General features: G+C 38.0%; 1 protein-coding gene across 2 annotated transcripts in view; it reads right to left on the bottom strand.

Annotated features, from left to right (window-relative positions):
• LOC150074953 (CUGBP Elav-like family member 1) overlaps nucleotides 1-20,246 on the bottom strand; it is an 824,767-nt gene that overhangs the window by 410,598 nt on the left and 393,923 nt on the right. For both annotated transcript variants that reach the window (XM_090388957.1, XM_090388958.1), the window contains exon 4: nucleotides 2,808-2,856. In XM_090388957.1, coding sequence (XP_090245083.1) covers nucleotides 2,808-2,856 — 49 coding nt within the window. The remainder of the gene's footprint in view (nucleotides 1-2,807; nucleotides 2,857-20,246) is intronic.

The following is a 20,246-nucleotide window of genomic DNA, read 5'->3' as shown; positions in this document are numbered from 1 at the left end:
ACCGGAGGCACCTTTCCACTAACACTATGATAGGCCTATTGTTGTTTTCTATATTTATAAATGATATTTCTGAACAACATTAAACCTGATATTTATCAGGTTTAATGTTGTCTAAGTTTGCAGATGATTGGCAGTAATCAGGATCTGCAAAAAGGTCTAGTAATTAGGCAGGTTTGCCAAGAAATGGAAATTGAAGTTCAATATTTAAAAATGCAAGGTACTTCATATGGATATCAGTAATCTCAGACCATATGTCATCTGAAACATTTGCTGCCAGAATGCAAACTTGTGTGAAAAACAATTGCAATATTTGTTCCTTAACACAGAATATGTGTTCATTCAACTGCGGTCAATAAATAAGCACTGTAAAAGAAACGATCAACTGATAGAACCATGGGCAATTGCATTACAACTGGGATTTTGCTTAGCATCAACTGCAATGTCCAGGGAATGCTATAAAGGCTGTATACTTGGTTTACAGTTTCATGTTCTTTGCTTATGTTGAGGTTATCTAGTTTAGTATTTTTTGTTATTTGTTTACATTGAAGTTATTTTATCTAGTTTAGTATTTCCCACAAGAAGAAAAGATAAAATATTTTAAATATTATGCTTGCTGAATTTTAATTCTTTAGTTTGTAAAAAACAAAACATCATACTTAATGTGTGTTTGTGTGTCTACTTATAAAATTTTCTGTAAAAAGTGTTTTCCTATAAAATTTTACCCTAAAAGGTTGTTATAATGGATCCACAGTCTGGGAAATCAGGACTGAAAAGGAACACAGATGAAGAGTATACTGAAGCTGATGACATTGAATCAGCTTTTTATAATATGTGATCTGATACTGAAACAGAATTCTATTCAAGTGATGTGGATTCTGAGTATTAGTATCAGTATTAGTGATGGCCACATGGTGCAAGGAAGCCTATGGCTAAGGCTGCACCAGCCTAAAGGTTACCTACCGCCCATGTAGGTAACCCAGCAATTTATAACTTGCTGGCTAAAATAAAACTTCCTGCAATCCAGTCTAATCATCTCCCCCTGTAACATGAAATTATAGCCCCTAGTTCTAGAATCATTTATAACCATGAAAATTCATCCTCATTCATTTTACTTTTTTTTTTCTTTTTTTTTTTGGTAGTTGTTTGGCACATAGGCTTCTGTGGCCATAATGCACCTCCCAAGGTTTTTGCAGTACTTTGATCCAAGCCTGAGGCGGGAACCGAACCTGCGACCTTTGGGTTGCCAGGCAGGCACTTTACCCACCCAGCTAGCCCAGTCGGCTATTAATTTTACTTATGCCTCTCAGAGCCCTAAACACTTCAATCAAGTCTCCTCTAAGGTGCCTAGTTTCCAAGCTCTGTAACTCACATATTCGAAGTCTTTCCTCACATGGACACCCTTTTGCCGATTTCTCCAGGCAAGTTACCCGTCTTTGGACCCTTTCAAGAAGCACAATGTCTTTCTTTAGGTGTGGTCTCCATACTTGAACATAGTATTCCAAGTGTGGTCTAACAATAGCCTTAGATAATGGGGTTATGACGTACTTATCTCTACTAGAATTGTTCGATAAATCATTGATGGGACCCCATCGTCCTTCCTTGCAACCTGTCTACAATGCCCGAATTTAAAACCTTGTTCAAATGCATCTATTAATGACAGAACATTAAATTACCAGCATTACTTGTAGTGATGATTCTTCACAGATGATATCCGTTTACTAAAAAAAAAAAACAGTTCCTACTTGTTCCAGGGCCAGACAGAAGTACCCCAAGGCACACATAAAGGACCTTTGCAAATATAAGCAGCAGCAAACATTAATGCAGCAGCTGACTGGTACTACACTCAAGGTAATGGAGAATTCAAAAACTCTGGGGAAGGGGAATAATTTTGCAGTGATATATGAAGTTTTGTGAATATTGGAAAATAGCCTGCCTGGGCAGCTCCTGGGATTTTGTCAATGAAATATATGAATTTTTCCAGCAGGGATAAGGGGGTGATTATAGCATTTATAAAGCAAAAGTTAGGCAACAACTTGAGTACTGCATACATGTCTGGAAACCTGTTGTTATTAAGGATATAGAACCTTTGGAATGGCTGCAGAGAAGAGAAATGAAATTGGTAAGGGGAAGAAAAAAAGGTACCCTTACCAAAAAGGCTTCAGTTCTACAAATTCACCATCTGTAAATCAGGCAGCTGCAAGGAAACCTGATCGAAGTATTTAATGCTTTGAATGGAATGAGTTAGCTCAATGCTGATGCAATCCTTACTCTTGTTGTTATTTGGTTTTTAGGAGCATTAGCAACTAAGGCCATATTGCTCAGAGGATATGCGGTGGTCATTCCCTGACCTTTCCGCATTGTCCGTATTTGGTGGTCACGGGCTCGAACCCCAGTCTAAATCAAGAACAGTATGCTACGCACTACTGCTCTGCTCACGGAGGTGCCCCTTACTCTTGTACAGAAGACTATACACGAAGGGGCAAAAATTCAAACTGAGGAAGGACTCTTGCAGGACAAACATGCAGAAATTTATCTTCAGCCAGCGGGTAGATGACTGGTGGAACAAACATCCCTCATGTTATAGAAGTGGCAGTCTGAATAAATTCAAGGAGGAAATAGACAAACTGTTAGAGGGGAGAGGAGATAAATAGGTGATAGCGTGATGGGTTTTTTTTTTGTTTATTTTTGCTGATGCTGTATAAGCTTGCTTTCTTGCATCAGTTGCCACTACTAATACTAATATCATTAGTCAAATGTAAAAATGGCATGCTATGATAACAACCCAATAAATGATGACAGCAACTCACCATTTCTATTTTCACTGTCTGCTGGTTTCATCTGTATTGGATGATGCATCTATGAGAGAAAGAAAGAAAATAAAGAGCACTATTTCTAAATTCTAATTACACACTCATAAAATAAAATTTTAATGTTTAGAATAATCACAAGTAAACTGAAAGCAAAGGATTGAGGGATACAAGAGCTTTTATGAAACATTAACGAACATGAGATCATTATTCATGTGTGTAGCTAAAAGAAAACTAAGCTTTCTTCAAAATGAATCAAATATTTCTATAGCTGCCAACTTTTGACTTTTAGCAAGCTGGAAATGAGGTAAACATGAAGAGAAAATCTTAAATCCAGACTATAGAAATGAAATTAAATTTCTCTTACCAACCTGTATATTTTATAATTAAATATAGCAGATGCCCTCTCATCTAACATGACAGGAAGACCAGTGATTTAAATGAAAATAAAATTTCCAATTTTATTTTCATTTAAAATATACATATTCACTTATGTAAAATTAGTAACTTTCATCTGATTAGATAAAATGTGATGTTTACTGCTGATTATTGAACCTGGCTCCTGTTCAATTTGACCTAAAGCTGTATCCAAGGCAGTTTTGCCAGCTTGTTTGTTTGTTCATTTGTTTCTTTTCAGATTTTTCAGTGTAATAGCCATCATACAATGTTCATATGGTACACAGTATGTTATTTGCTTATGGATACATTTGAAAAACTATAATCAGAAATGGAGTTTTGTTTTCATAGCTAAAGTCGCTGGTATGTAGTAATCATTTTTAGAAAAGTGAAAATATTTGAGACATTTGTTTCATTATCCAAATGTGTGGTAAGTGTCAGTGGAACTTTACTAGTGGCTGAAGTTAAGAGATTCTGGCATTGCCTTGCATATTTTGTGCATACGACAAGGATATGTTTGACTTTAAGCAACGTGTTACAATGATGACATTGAGAGGGATCCTCCACTCTTAAAAGATAAGAATGAGCAACATTTGTGTGGCCTATTCGAAAGCCAAGCTAATATCTCCAGTTGTTGATTTGGTTCGAAGCGTGAAAAAAGCTTGTTTAGAGGATTAGTTATAGCAATTTAAAGTTAGAGTAATAACTTTAAATCACTATAACAAAAGTTACAGTAATTTCAATCGCTAACTGAACTGCAATGGCTTTTATCTGTGTTACACAAGAATATACATCTTGCTGATAATGTACTGTTTACTAGTATTCATGTGCACCATAGGCTAATTAAGAGTCATTTCAATTCTATCTAAATATAGTAAAATTATGAATTTTTGTAGTGATTTGTGGAGTCAGCTAAGATTCTTGTAGGCAGATGCCTGCTGGATTTATGTGATTAATTAAATAGCGAATGTCATCCAGATTGCTTCTGAAGCCTCCATAATTCCACCATATGAACTTTTGGGCACCACATGAGCATTTGTGTCTTAAGGAATGTGCTTTCTGGTTTTTTTTTTCAAAAATACTACATTTTTTTCAAGTCATTCTTATTTTTTAGTCTGGAAAATAAGGTCTTTTGATATCCATATCATTTTTGGTGTGCTATTCAAGCGTGCTTCCTCTAGTTCAGATTGGTCATCGAGTTTCATGTTGGACACTTCTTTGTTTTATTTTCTGCACTTGAACAGGAAAATTTAGTTGGAATATATGAGTTGTGTTACTTAACGTGGTTACAGTCATTGTTGTCTCTTTCTACTGGGATGTTATGAGAATGGATCTACTCAAACTAGATATGGAGACAGTGGGTAGCACAGAAACATTTGTACAAACAAATGTTTCTGCTGTACAGCAGTAATAGAGCACTTTCTTTGGAGGGTTGCAGCATACCTAAGTTTCAAAATAGCCAGCAATACATGGTTTTTATCTTCTTAATTTGATACCTTTCAATTTTACATCCTTGTATCTTTTTTTCATTTTACTAGCACTCACAGATCTTAGAGTAAGCTAGGTGGGTTCCTTTAGAGTTTGTAAAGCAAATTATTTGTACATTACAGAGTGCTTGGCTGTGATAAATTTCACCAAAATTTAGACGTACTGGTTTTCCTTTTTTTTTTTTTTTTTTTTTTTTTGAGTCTCCATATTTTTGGCATTGAAAACATTGTATTGGACTCTATGTAGGCCCAACACAACAGCAAAGAGAGCTTTTACACAGTTTGGCAATGTCAGCATGTCAAAAGTTAAACTTTCTCGTAGAAATATGTACTGGTAAAATTTCTGGCAGGAGTACACCATTATGCTTTTCCATTATTTTTTTGCTTTTTTTTTTTTATGAAAACCACAAACACAAGAGGCTTGTAGTCCTACCCACAAATGACTCCTTTGACTTAGCACGGAATCTGAGGTGACCTCAATATTCATTCCACTAAAACAGTCAATTTCAAGTATGCTAAGGCTTGTTTAGTGGTTGCAATTAGCATTAGATTTAGCATTGGTAGAGGCATATATGATTGAGGTGTATAAAGCCTTGAATGGTTTGATCATGCTCAATGCTGATGGGATTCTTCCTCTTGTTAGAATAATCGCCTAAATTCAAATTGAGGAAAGCCAGTTGTAGGATAGATGTGCCGAAGTTTGCCTTTAGCCAGTGTGTAGTTGATTGCTGGAACAAACTTCCATCTGTTGTTGTAGAAGTTGATAGCTTAAATAGATTCAAGGCAGAACTAGACAAACATTTGGAGCAAGTGGATGGGCAAAATTAGATTTGTTTTTTTTTTTTTTTTTTTTTTGGCTGATGCTATATCAGCTTGCTTTCTTGCATCATGTGCCTTTACTAATATAATAACCCCAGAGGCTCACATCTGGGGAGTATGGGCTTGGCACACCTGGGGTCCTGAGCTGGATATCATCATTCTTCTCTTCCTTCGTGACTCTCTCTCTCTCTCTCTCTCTCTCTCTCTCTCTCTCTCTCTCTCTCTCTCTCTCTCTCTCTCTCTCTCTCTCTGGGTAGTTCAGGAATTTTTTTTTGGCTGATGAAGCATAAACCTCAGGCTTCGTTGCACCATACGGCTAATAATAATAATGCAAGAAAGCAAGTTTATACAGCATCAGCCAAAATAAAGGTTCCCATTTCACCCATCTATTCACTCCAAAAGTTTGTCCAGTTTTTCCTTGAATTTAGTTAAGCTACCAACTTCCACAAAGACAGATGGAAATTTGTTCAAGCAACAATCAACCACCTGCTGGCTAAATGCAAATTTCTGCACATCTATTCTACAACCGTCTTTTCTCAATTTGAATTTATTCCCCCTCAGATGCATAATCTGACAAGAGGAACAACCCCCATCAGCTTGAGCTTCCTCAAACCATTCAAGGCCTTATCCATCTTAATCAGATTACCTTGCAGGTGTCTAATTTCCAGATGCTGAAACTTGCACAAATTAAGCTGTTTTTGGTAAGAGCAACCCTTTGTTCCTCTCACCAGTCTTGTTGTACTTCTCTGTACTCATTCCAGCAGCTCTACATCCTTCCTAAATTGAGGCCTTAGACCTGCATGCAATACTCAAGGTGTGGCCTGACCACTGCCTCATACAAGGGGATAATCATCTCCTTATCCCTGCTAGCAACATTCCTATATATCACTTACATGACCCCATGACATGCACTTGCAGCCTGTCTGTACGGTTCAGAAAACTTCATATCTGATGGCACAATCACCCGCAGGTCTTTTTGATGTGAAAACATCTATGGCGGAACTAGAGTAAAATTGATTAATAGCAAAATTTTCTAACGGTAATGGAAATGAAGCAATTGATTGTTAACGAAGTATTTTTCTGGAAATGACGCAATTGACATCGCTTCCTATTAGGTGGCTGTTAGATTTTAAATGATGCAAATGACGTCACTTAGTCACTAACGTTGATTCGGTAGCATAAGTAGTTGATTCAGTAGAGTAAGTTCATATTAAGGTATGGAAATAATGTCACTTCATAAATGATGCCAACTCGGTCGTTAACGTTGATTCAGTACAGTAAGCAGTGGGAGGTAATATTACACAAGAATAAGAGCAGAATATTATGCAAGAAAGGGAGTGGTAACATTACACAAGAATAAATGCAGACTTTAATTAAATCTGCTTCTCAAGATTTTGATCAACATTAAATGTCTAAGTAGCATAAGTATGTTAAGTTTCGATCAAACTGTTCAAAATTTTAAACAGTTTTACTCTAGTGCCATAGATGTTTTCACGTAAAATAAAAGATCTTTTGTGCATAGGGTACTATGGGGTTACTGCTACTCATATGCAGTACTTTGCATTTGTCAATGTTAAACTTCAGTTGCCACCTCCAGCCCAATTTTTCTAGATCCTGTTGCAGTACCGTACTCTCATTACTGTCATTAACAAACCTGCCAACCTTTATATCATCTGCAAAGTTGGATATTAAGCCTGATATACCTTCAATATCATTAATGAATATAGAAAAAAATGATGGGCCCAACACAGAACCCTGGAAGGACTCCACAAATAACATTAGTCCATGAAGAGCAGTGTCCATTGATTACACTGTCTTCTTCCACTCAACAATCCCTTTATCCATAGCAGCAAATTGCCCTTAATGCCAGGATACTGCTCCAATTTGTACAGTCTTCCAACAGTGTCAAAAGCTTTCCTGAAATCCAAGCACTTCCCCTTAACAAACCAATGCTGTGTATGAACTATAACTGCAATCTTATCTATATGATTCTGCAATGCTTCTTTAACCAGGGACTCTATTTTATAAATCTATCTAATAAATCCACAGAAGTCTTGCTAGTGTGGGCATGACCAACCCACAAGTTCCAGTCAATATCTGGGAAGTTACAATCCCCATTATAGGACATTATGATTTATTTGCCCAATCTATTTCTCTGTATAGTTGTTCATTGTTCTACTCTGATATTTGCTTTTTCAGTGCATATGTCACACACCAAACTGAGTCAACACTGCACATCCCCCCATACTACTGAATGCCTTAGATTTTATGTTCTTAATTTTCTACTCTCATATTTGCTTTCCCAGTGCATATGTCTCACCAAACAGTCAACACTGCACATCCCCCCATGTCAAATGAATGCCTTAGATTTTATGTTTCTTAACTAAAAGCATAACCTCTTCCCTCCCTGTCAATCCTCTCTGTACAAATTGTTCTCCTCAAATTCCAATTCTGCATTCCTTATATCTATGTGACACTACATCTCTGATATCCCAACATTATCTACCTTTGATGACTTGACCAGCCCTTCAAATTCATCAAATTTATTTACTATACTCCTAGCATTAGTGTACTTGCAAGTACCTGTTTTCACACTTGGTTACTCTAACACAGCCTATGTATTTACTTGTTCAATGATGGCTCTCAGCAGTTCTTGAAACCTCCAGCAACTTATTTTCTAGGCTGCTGCTCATTCCAATAGAAGCAGTGCAAGAATTGCTTTCACCTCTGCTTGTGGCTACTGTTCATCTATTAGGCTGTGAATTTCCCCAAGCTAGTAGTTTTCCAACCCACCTAACACCAAGTCAATAGCATCAGCAATATTCTTCCATGCTTTCTATTTAAGTTCATACCATGATGTATAAGCAGTCTCTTCTGTTAACAAGCACAGACCACGCTGAGAAAAATTTTAACCCATGGGCCTTACACAATCTCTCCAGGGCTGAATAGATTGACAAGGCTCTCATCATACTCCCTCTGGACAGAATTGCAGGCACTTTCAAATTTAACCCTAACCTGCGACTTTTTCCAACATTGACTTGTAATGTAAGTCTGCAGATTTCCTACTCTTAATATCATTAGTGTGTATAACAATATTGTATAACAATATCACAGGTTTGTGCCCTTAAAAGATGGTATCTTTTGCCCCTGGTAGACATACCCTGGTCCTATTCCACCTATCCTTTTTGCACAATATATTTCTCAGAATATATTTTGCACAATTCCCATAATAGCTCCCAAATGAAGTCAATGTATCATTTTTAGAGAACCAGCAGTATTTTCCAAATATCGTTATATGACAAATAGTGACAACTTCCTAATAAGCTATCATGGTGTTGGATGCATTATAAGAAAAGTAGGTGCATCAATTTAATTATCTTGTTCCTTTGCTCAGCAATAGTGTATTGCTAATCCACAAGATACAGATATCTTGTGGATTAGTCTGGTGCTAACAGTTCACCTTCTGTGGGGGGATGTTTGTTTTTCAGTCCATTTTGCTCGCTTTAGCTCTGGAGGTTTACTTTCTTCCTACATTAATTAGCTCCACCATGAGAAGTCAAGAGGAATGCCACCAAATGACCAATCAGTTAGTAATTAATGTGGTTAAGTACTGTTAGAAAGAAAATATAAAAACGAAAGTCAATTTTCTTTTCTGTATCTTATTTCTTGTAGTAAGGGTCTCTTTCTATTATGTTATTAATAACATAATAGCAAAAATTGTCTCTAATGAAACATAACTTATAGAAGCTTTATCTCTCTACAGAATCATTGATCACATGAAAAAAAACTACACCCGAAAGGTTTTATCTTCTTGTAACTTAGGAATTTCAGTAGCATTGTAAACTTTTCGCCAAGTTTTCTCCAAGAATTTTGTTCCATGCTAGTGTTATACTGTAAAGATATCTTTGATGTTCATGACTGTTAAGGATCTATAAGACCCATATTTTGTATTTTCTATTTATTTTTTTTTTCCAAAATTTAACTCAAAAACTTGGGCCTAGGTTGTGTCTTTAGACATTCCAGAACCCCTTGATCCATAGGCTGGATAAAGAATGTTACATTCAATAGTAAAACCATTTCCCCTTCAAGTTTCATAATTAGGATTTTAAAAAATCATATTATTCAGAAAGAGAATAGCCTTTTCAGGTAAATTTATTTTCTTCAAGTGTTTCTTTACAGAAGATAAAGATTCATGATAAAGCTATTCTTTGAATAATGCAGAGTCCATTCAATGCTGATTTTTGTGAATGGTAGTATAAAGGTAAAGATAATTTATGTTTTTTAAAAGCTCTAAGATTAGTTGATTTATCAACAACAAAAAGTAGCAATTTGCGAATTATATTTCTATCGTTGCAGGCAACTACCATGAGTCTCCCTGAATTTTTTTTAAATCCTAAAGTGGTAGGCCCTACTTTTTTTAATCATCATTTCAATAACATCTTATAATTTAGACCTGTTTCAACCATACTGAAGAGTTATTCTCCTATCTATTTTTCTCTGTTAATAAATGGCCTCCTTCAAGATAATCAAAACTTTTGAACAGTGGGCTGATCAATGAATAATATCTCCCCTGCCAACTTTCAATATGCGAATACCATGACATTTTTTTTTTAATGTCCAAGGCATCTGTCACTATTATAAAACTTTTTGCACCATCACACTTTTGATGGAAGGTCAAAGCATTTTTTCTTTGATGTACTTTTATGGGCACATTGTCTTTCTTGCATAAATCACAGCCATAACGTATTGTCTATTATCTCTAATTTTGGTTTATTTAATATGCAGCAGGAACTTAATGACCACATGAAACAAACTGATTACAAAAATACTTCATTTTTTTTATTATTTTTATTCCAATCTTTACAGTTTTCTAACTCTCACTTAATTCATACCATCTGATGCCCATGGCAGTCTCTGCAGTGTATGTCATGGGCATCAAACAGCATATTTTAGAGAGAGAGAGAGAGTGCATTGGTTAACCAGTCGACATCGTTCTTGTAGCCTAAGGCTGCTTAAATAGCTTACCACAGTTTTTTTTTTTTTTTTTTTTTTTGTTCTCTCTTTTTCCCATTATATATGGGGTCAGCGTTTTTTATTGTTTTGCCGTGAAATTTTTGCGGCCAGATGCCCTTCCTGACGCCAACCCTCACCCTTTATCTGGGCTGGGGATATGCAGTGGTCATTCCCTGACCTTCCGCATACTCCGTATTTGGTGGTCACGGGCTCGAACCTTGTTCTAATCAAGAAGCGTGTACTACGCACTACTGCTCCTGCCCACCTGGCTACGGAGGTGCCTGATACCACAGTATGCTTTCAAATTAGCATTAGTTGAGGCATATGATGCAAGAAAGCAAGCTTATACAGCATCAATCAAAAAAAAGAAAGAAAAAACCCTTCCCATTTCATCCATCCGGTCAATCCAAATGTTTGTCTAGTTCAGCCTTAAATTTATTAAGCTATCAACTTCCATGACAGATGGAAGTCTGTTCCAGCAATCAACTACCCACTGACTAAAGGCAAACTTCTGCATGCCTATTCTATACCTGTCTTTCCTGAATTTGAATCTATGCCCCTCAGGTTCTTAATCTGAGCAAGTGGAAGTATCCCGTGAGCGTCGCCTGCTCATAAACCATTCAAGGTCTTATACACCTCAATCAGATCACCTCGCAGATGCCTAGTCTCCAGATGCTGCAACTTGCAGAACTTAAGCCTTTCTTCATAAGCACATCCCTTTGTTCCTCTCACTAATCTTGTTGCCCTTTTCTGTACTTGTTCTAGCAAATCTACATCCTTCCTAAAATGAGGACTCCAGACCTGTAAGCTGTATTCAAGGTGTGGCCTGACCATTATACAAAGGGATAATCACCTCTTGTCTCTGCTAGCAAAATTCCCATATATCATTAACAAAACTCCATGACCTGCTCTGGCAGCCCGCTGCACTGCCAGAGAACTTCATATCTGACTGCACAATTACCATCAGGTCTTTTTCATTCTCCACCTCCCTGAGTGTAGTACCATACAGTTGGTACATTTCTCTTGGATTACTGCTACCCATATGGAGTACTTTGCATTTGTCAATGTTAAACTTCAGTTGCCACTTCTCAGCCTACCTGCCTAACTTTTCTAGATCCTGTTGCAGTAGCATACTGTCTTTACTCATTAACAACCCTGCCAACCTTTGTATCATCTGCAAACTTGGACACTAAGCCTGATATATATCGTGGACCAATGTTATTAGTGGAGTCCCCCAGGGTTCAGTGTTGGGTCCATTGTTATTTTCTGTATTCATTAATGATATTGATGATGGTATAACAGGCTTAATGTCCAAGTTTGCAGACGATACAAAGGTCGGCAGGTTTGTTAATGACACTAATGAGAGTATGCTGCTGCAACATGATCTAGAAAAGTTGAGCAGATGGGCTGAGAGGTGGCAAGTGAAGTTTAACATTGACAAATGTAAAGTACTGCATATGGGAAGCAGTAACCCCAGAGTAGCATATCAACTGTGTGGTACTACACTGACATTGGTAGAGAGTGAAAAGGACCTGGGGGTAATTGTGCAGGTAGATATGAAGCTTTCTGAGCAGTGCAGATGGTCTGCCAGAGTAGCCCATGGTGTCTTGTCAATGATATACAGGAATATTTCTAGCAGGGATAAGGAGGTGATTATCCCCTTGTATAAGGCAATGGTCAAGCCACACCTTGAATACTGTATACAGATCTGGATGCCTCATTTTAAGAAGGATGTAGAGCTGTTGGAACAAGTACAGAGAAGGGCAACAAGATTAGTGAATGGAACAAAAGGTTGCTCTTACAAAGAAAGGCTTACGTTTTGCAAATTACAGTGTCTGGAGATCTCCAGACACTGTAATTTGCACATCTCCAGTCCATCAATGTGGAAGAGGGATTCTTCCTCTTGCTCAGAATAATAAACTGAGAGGGCACAAATTGAGGAAAGACAGATGTAGGATAGATGTGTGGAAGTGTGCCGTTAGCCAGCGGGTGGTTGATTGATGGAACAAACTTCCATCTGTCGTAGAAGTTGACAGTTAAACAAATTCAAGGCGGAACTAGACAAACATCTGGAGCAAGTGGATGGGTGAAATGAGAAGGGTGTGTGTGTGTGGTTTTTTTTTCTGGCTGATGCTATATAAGCTTGCTTTCTTTCATCATGTGCCCTTGCTAATGCTTTCATCGACATCATTGATAAATACCCAAAACAAAAATGGGCCCAGCATCGAACCCTGGTGGACTCCGTTAATAACATTAGTCCACGTAGAGCAGTGTCCATTTATTACCGCTCTCTGGCATCTTGCACTCAACCATCCCTTTATCCATTGCAGTAACTTGCCCTTAATGCCATACCGCTCCAATTTGTACAGTAGTCTTCCATGTGCAACAGTGAAATCCAAATATGATATCAAAATTATTTTTTGCATACAGTTCCTTTGTGCCCACATTGTAGTATCCAATTAAATTGGTCAGACAAGACTTCCCCTTTACAAACCCATGCTCTGTCTGAACTATTACTGTTGTCTTGTCTAGTTAATCCTGTATCACCTCCTTAACCAGTGACTCCATTATTTTGCCTGGAACAGAAGTTAAACTAACATGTCTATAATTATTTGTGTCACCCTTTGAACCCCTTTGTGAATTCGGAAAGCATTTGCACATCTCCAGTCCATGAGGACCTCCCCTGACTCTAAGGATGCTCTCATAATTATGGCTAAGGGTTTGCTTACTTCCCTTGCTGCCTCCTTCAATATAACTGGATAGATTCCATCTATCCAGTTATATTATGATAGAGGTGTATAAAGCCTTGAACGGTTTAAGCATGCTCAATGCTGATGGGATTCTTCCTCTAGCTCAGAAAAATCACCTGAGAGGGCATAAATTCAAATTGAGGAAAGACAGATGTAGGATAGACGTGCAGAAATTTGCCTTTAGCCAGCGGGTGGTTGGTTGGTGGAACAGACTTCCATCCCTTGTGGGGGAGGTTGATAGCCTAAATAAGTTTAAGGCTCAGCTGGACAGGTATTTTGAATGAACAGAGGGGTGAAGTGGAAGTGGGTTTTTTTTTGGCTGATGCTGCATAAGCTTGCTTTTTTGCATCAAATGCCTCTACTAATGCTAATGCTAATCTGCCCCAAGTGCCTTTTTTATGTTTCACTTCCACAATTTCTCCTGCATTTTTGATCTCAGTTATTAAAAAATCACTTATCTCCCCTATTATAGTTTGATAAACTTCTGGCATTCCCCTCCTTGAATACCTCCTCATGTGTGAATGTAGATGCAAAATACTCATTCAGTTTATCAGCTATTTGAGCAGGATCATCAATAGTCAACCCATCTATGTTAAGTGGACCAATCTGATTCATCCCCGTCATTCTAGAGTTTACATAAGTAAAGAACTCTTTGCTGTTTTTCTTTGTGTCCTTTGCCAAAGATTTCTCGTAATCTGCCTTCGTTTGCCTAACCTCCTTTGTGAATTGATTATAGACTAGCTTATATCTGCATAGGCTTCTGTGTCACCTGATAATTGATATGCTAATATATTTAAATATTAGCATAACAAGGAATTTTCTGTCTGAAGATTTCAGTTTGGATTGTCTGTGAGACATTAAATGTCACTGCTTTAAGCAAGATACTGAGACTTGAAGACATTGTCATTATCAGAAATGTTGAGTCAAAAAGTTTTGATTACAACAGTGGCACTGCTGTCAAAATTTGGTAGTCAAGGGCATTTTCAATTCTTCACTGGAAGGAGATCTAAACTCAGTTTTCATCTGTGCCTCCCCCCCCCCATCTGCATGAACATGCTCAGAACTGCTGTGAAAAATTGTTAAAATGCCAAGCATGACTTCAGATAATTTGTTATATTTCAACGGTCCTTTTGCACATGTCAATTTCCCAACTAGGGTTAACTCGAAAATTACTCCTTTCATAATAGTGTCTGAAAAGGTTTTCACACTGAAACTGACAGAACTGATATCACAAAACATCAACTGCCTCAGCTTTCTTTATCTTCAATGATATTGAGTAGTATTGCAAACTTATCCAGAAGAAATTTCAAATTTTAATATGACGCACTGCCAATTTATGAAATTTGTACTATTTTGACATTTCACAATTTTCAGTGAGAACTTGTGCACCATGCAGATGCATGTAGCAATAACACAATTAAATTTTAAAAAGCACTTGAACCACAAATAAATACAGTAAAAAACAATTAATGCAGTAGACAGGGTTATGATTTAATTTAAAATTTAGAAACCGTTCTTGTTTTACTCTCCATGGCTTGAAGTTATTTTGAATGCATTGAGTACAAAGATGTGTGCACAAAATTTACAAAACAAAATTACATTTGTAAGTTGTAATTAATCAAAATCAGTAATTGTAATTAATCATTAATTAGTAATATATGAGATGAATAATAAATAAAATAGGACAACTAAATAATAAGAATTAACAGGTACTTAATACAAAAAAAAAAAAAAAAAAAAAACCCATAGGAATTGAACTAGTCCAAAGTTTAAAGCAAATCAAGCCTCTTTGGTACAATTATGCAGAGCAGTGATTCCTCAGGGAGGCCCTGTTGGGAGGTGCAGCCAGTTAGTATATGTAAAGCGTCTTCTACAGTTCCACAAGCACAGAGGGAGGATCCCTGAAGCCCCCAACTACGTTCTGATTTGGCTCACATAACACAATGGTTTATCTTCTTCCATAAAACTCTGGAAATGGTCGAAACCTGCTACGGGTTTATCCACTGTCAATAAGATGGGAGTTGGGAGTTTGATTAGCATTAAGATCCCATTCTTGCTGCCAAGCAAGATGGGTTCGGGTATCCTGTTCAAATAGTGAAGGATCACTCTAGATCGAGTGCCTGCTGTTCAGTCGTTGTGGAGGTGCATTCCAGATGTCATCGTGCAGAGGTAACTCTGTCCTGGTTTGGATATGCCGCAGCTGTTTAACTGTCTTTTCCTATCTTCGGAGATGGATGAGGAAGAGTGATGTTCAAAAGGACTGTCAACCCCTTAGTTTTGGTAGGCATCATTGTGCCAGTGATATTTCTCATAGTTTGGTTTAGTTGGGTGTCAACGAGGTTTGAGTAGCCAGAATTTTGACAAACTGGACAGCAATACTCTGCAACGGAATAGCAAAGTCCAAGACCAGAAGTTCTTAAAGTATGGTCATTAGCTCCCCATCTTGATCCAGAAAGCATGCTCAATAAGTTATTTCTTGTCTGGAGTTGTCTCTCACTTTTAACAAGTGGTGTTTGTAGGTCAGAGTATGATCCAGAGTAATTCCAAGATAAGTTGGATACTTGTCATGTCTTAAACAATGGTTGTCTAAATGGATGTTCAATTATTTTTGGTGTCCTGCAGCATGGTATAAATGAAAACAGGACGTGATAGTTTTGGGGATGGTTGGTATTAAATGCCACCTGTTAAAGTAATCAGTAATACCTTTCAGGTTAGAGTTAAGATGTTGTTCAATAGTTTAAAAGCTCTGACTTTTATATGCCAGACATATGTCATCTGCCTATATGAATTTGCTTGATGCTGTTCTTGGCAGATCATTTATGAAGATATTAGAGAGGGTTGGAGCTAACAGTGACCCTCGTGGCAAGCCATTTTTTTAGATTTCCATCTACTGAACTAATCTCCCAGATTAACCTGGAAATATCAGTTCCTGAGGAGGCACTCTATGATTTCCACTGTCCAGCAAGGTAGTGTTTGGGCCAGTTTGTATAGAAGTCCCATCTGCCAGATAGTGTCATAAGCAGCAGTAAGATCTAAAAAGACTGCTCCAGTCTTCTCTTTAATTTGGAAGCCATTCTCAGTGTAAGTTGTTAAGGCTAGGACTTGGTCGCAAGTACATCTTTTAGTTATAAATCCAGCCTGTTAAACCTGAAGAGTATTTTCAATGCAGGATGTAATTCACAGGTACATGATGCGAGAAAGTAAGCTTATATAGCATCAGCCAAAAAAAAAAAAAAAAAAAAACACAACACACCCTTCTCGTTTCACCCATTAACTTGCTCCAAATGTTCGTCAAGTTCTGCTTTGAATCTATTTAAGCTATCAACTTCTACAATGACAGATGGAAGTTTGTTCCAGCAATCATCCACCTGCTGGCTAAAGGAAAACTTCCGCACATCTACCCTACAACTGTCGTTCCACAATTTGAATTTATGCCCTCTCGGGCGATTATTCTGAGCAAGAGGAAGAATCCCATCAGCATTGAGCATGCACAAACCGTTCAAGGCTTTATACACCTCAACCAGATCACCTTGCAGGTGCCTAGTCTCCAGACACTGTAATTTGCAAAACTTAAGCCTTTCTTTGTAAGAGCAACCCTTTGTTCCATTCACTAATCTTGTTGCCCTTCTCTGTACTCGTTCCAACAGCTCTACATCCTTCTTAAAATGAGGCCTCCAGACTACAGTACTCAAGGTGTGGTCTGACCATTATACAAGGGGATAATCACCTCGTTATCCCTCCTAGAAAAATTCCTGTATATCATTGACAAGACACCATGAGCTACATTTGGAGACTGTCTAACTGCTCAGAAAACTTCATATCTCCACGCACAATTACCCTCAGGTCCTTTTCACTCTTTACCACTGTCTGTGTAATACCACACAGTTGATTTGTTACTCTGTAGTTACTGCTTCCCATATGTAGTACTTTACATTTATCAATGTTAAACTTCAGTTGCCACCTCTCAGCCCAACTGCTAAACTTTTCTAGATCCTGTTGCAGCAGCATACTCTCATTAGTGTCATTAACAACCCTGTTGATCTTCGTATCATCTGCAAACTTGGACATTAAGCCTGATATACCATCATCAATATCATTAATGAATACAGAAAACAACAATGGACCCAACACTGAACCCTGGGGGACTCTACTAATAACATAGTCCACGAAGAGCCGTATCCATTGATTACCACTCTGTCTTCTCCCAGTCAACCATCCCTTTATCCAAAGCAACAATTTGCCTCCAATGCCACACACTGCTCAAATTTGTGCAGCAGTCTTCCATGTGCAACAGTATCAAAAGCCTTTCTAAGATCCAAATATATGATATCAATTATTCTTTGCATCGAGTTCCTTTGTGACTACATCATGGTATCCAATCAAATTGGTCAGACAAGACTTTCCCTTAACAAACCCATGCCGTGCCTGAGCTAAAATTGAAGTCTTCTCTAGATGATCCTGCAATGCTTCTTTAACCAGTGCCTCCATTAATTTCCCTGGAACAGAAGTTAAACTAACAGTCTGTAATTATCTGTCTGCCTTTGATCCTCCTTTGTGGATTGGGGTATCAAATCTCCAGTTTATAGGTACCCCCCTAAGTCCAATGAAGCTCTCATTATTATGGCTATGGCTAAGGGTTTGCTTACTTCCTTTGCTGTCTCCTTTAATATAACGGATAGATTCCATCCATCCAGGTGCCTTTCTTACGTTTATCTTCAAGAATTTCTCCTCCACTTTACTCTCAGTTATTAAAGATTATGTAGCTTACTGCCAGAGTTTAATACACCTCTGGCATTCCCCTCCCTGAATAACTCCTCATGTGTGAATGTAGATACAAAATATGTTAAATATTCATTTAGTTTGTTAGCTACCTGAGCAGGATCATGAACAGTTGAATCATCGATATCAAGTGGACCAATCTGATTCATCCCCTTTTCCTTCTAGAGTTTACATAAGTAAAGAACTCTCTGCTGTTTTTCTTTGCATCTTTTGCCAAAGATTTCTTGTAATGTGCCTTTGCCTGCCTAACCTCCTTTGTGACTTGGCAACAGACCAGCTTATGTCTATCATAGGCTTCTGTGTCACCTGTTAATTTATATGTATTCCATGCATTTTTCTTCTCTGCCACATGTCTAATTAGTTCATCTGACATCCATTTAAGTTCAAATCTAGAACAATATTTCTTAGTTGGTATGAAAAGCCTTGTAGCTTCCAAGATTAATTCTTTGAATGCTTCCCATTTTGAATTTTCTGTTGGTAATATCAATTGGTCCGACCGTATAGCATTTAAATACTGTCTCAAACCACCGTAGTCACCTTTACAAAAGTAAAAACCCTTCCCGTTACCCCTGATGGTTATTACCTCTTTGAGTGAATCCCACTTCAGCACACTGTGATCACTGCCACCTAGTGGCTCCTTTATCTGCAGATTCTTAATGCATGAAGAATCATTACTGATAATCAGATCAAGAGTATTACTCCCTCTTGTTGCTTCCGAAACATGCTGCTGTAGAAAACAATCATCCAATAAATCCACAAAAGTTGTGCTAACGTGTGAGTAACCAACCCACAAAAAAACCATTCAATATCTGGGAAATTAAAATCCCCTATTATAAGACACTTTGATTTACTGGCCCAATATATCTCTGTACAGTTGTTTATTATACTCATCAGAGTCATTTGGCCTATAACACACTCCTACTCTTAATTTTGCTTTCCCAGTGACAGTCGAGTCACACCAAACTGACTCGACACTGCACTGTCCAATACCTCAAATTCATCAAATTTATTTACTAAACTCCTAGCACTGGTGTACACACAAGTATGCATGCACCTGTTCCTATTCTTAGCTACCCTAACACAGCCCATATATTTATTTGTTCTGCAATGACTCCTTGCGGTCTCTGGAATCCCCTGCACCTTGTTTTCCAGGCTGCTGCTCATTTCAATAGAAGCAGTGCAAGAATCACTTTCACCTCTGCCAGTGGCTACTGTTAACATTAGTCCGTGTATTTCCCCCCCCCCCCCAAGCTGGCAGTTTTCTGATCCACCTAACTCTACCTCGATAGCATCAGCAAATATTCTTGCACCCTTTCTATTTAAGTGTATCCCATTCCTGTAGAAGCAATCTCTCCTGTTAATAAGCACAGAGAAGACTGAAGAATTCTACCCCTTGAGCCTTGCACAATCTCTCCAGGGCAGAATTGATCGACAAGGCTCTCATCATATACTCCCTATCGTGTCTGAGCAGAATTGCAGACCCTTTCAAATTCAACCCTGACTCAGCTTTTTTTCGACATTGACCTGTACTTTTTAAGCAATTCTGCCGGTCTCCTAACTCTTACTATCATTAGTGCCAACGTGTACAACAATATCGCCCTTTGTGCCCTTAAAGGATGATATCTGACCTACGTCATCAACCTTTGCCCCTGTCAGACATTCCCTGGTCCTGTTCCACCTATCCTTTTTGCACAATATGTTCCCCGTTTCCCTGACAATAGAATCACCAACAACAACTAGTTCCTTTGGGACCAGTGCATTCTGCCTTGGGGGTTGCCGCTGTATTGCGTGATGTTCAAGTGCAAGCTCTGGCATTGATGTGGGCAGCTGAGAGCTTGATGGGATCCTCAATTTAAATCCTTCGAGGGCATCCACCCTGTCCTTCAAGCTCTCATATAGGTCCATAACAACACTGAGTTGGCGCCCAATTTCCTCACGCTTCTTACATCGTGCACACATAGACATTCCCCTTGGCAATATCATGTCCCGTTCCTGATTGCTCCACAAACATCAAAAAAGCAGTGCATTTCAAAAGGTTGTATTGTTGTATATACACTATTGCGATTTAAGTGATAATTCATTCAAAGTGCTGCATTGAAGTGTCAAGTACTGCAAAATCTGATTATACGCACATTCCGTTTTTGAATTAATTAAATTTGATTAAAAATTTTGACATTCTGATTGAGATGATATAT

Source organism: Mastigoproctus giganteus, chromosome 14 (genome assembly GCF_048544385.1).
Source record: "Mastigoproctus giganteus isolate SK-2022 chromosome 14, ASM4854438v1, whole genome shotgun sequence".
NCBI classification, from domain to species: Eukaryota; Metazoa; Arthropoda; class Arachnida; order Uropygi; family Thelyphonidae; genus Mastigoproctus; species Mastigoproctus giganteus.
This window is presented reverse-complemented; position numbering and strand designations above follow the sequence as displayed.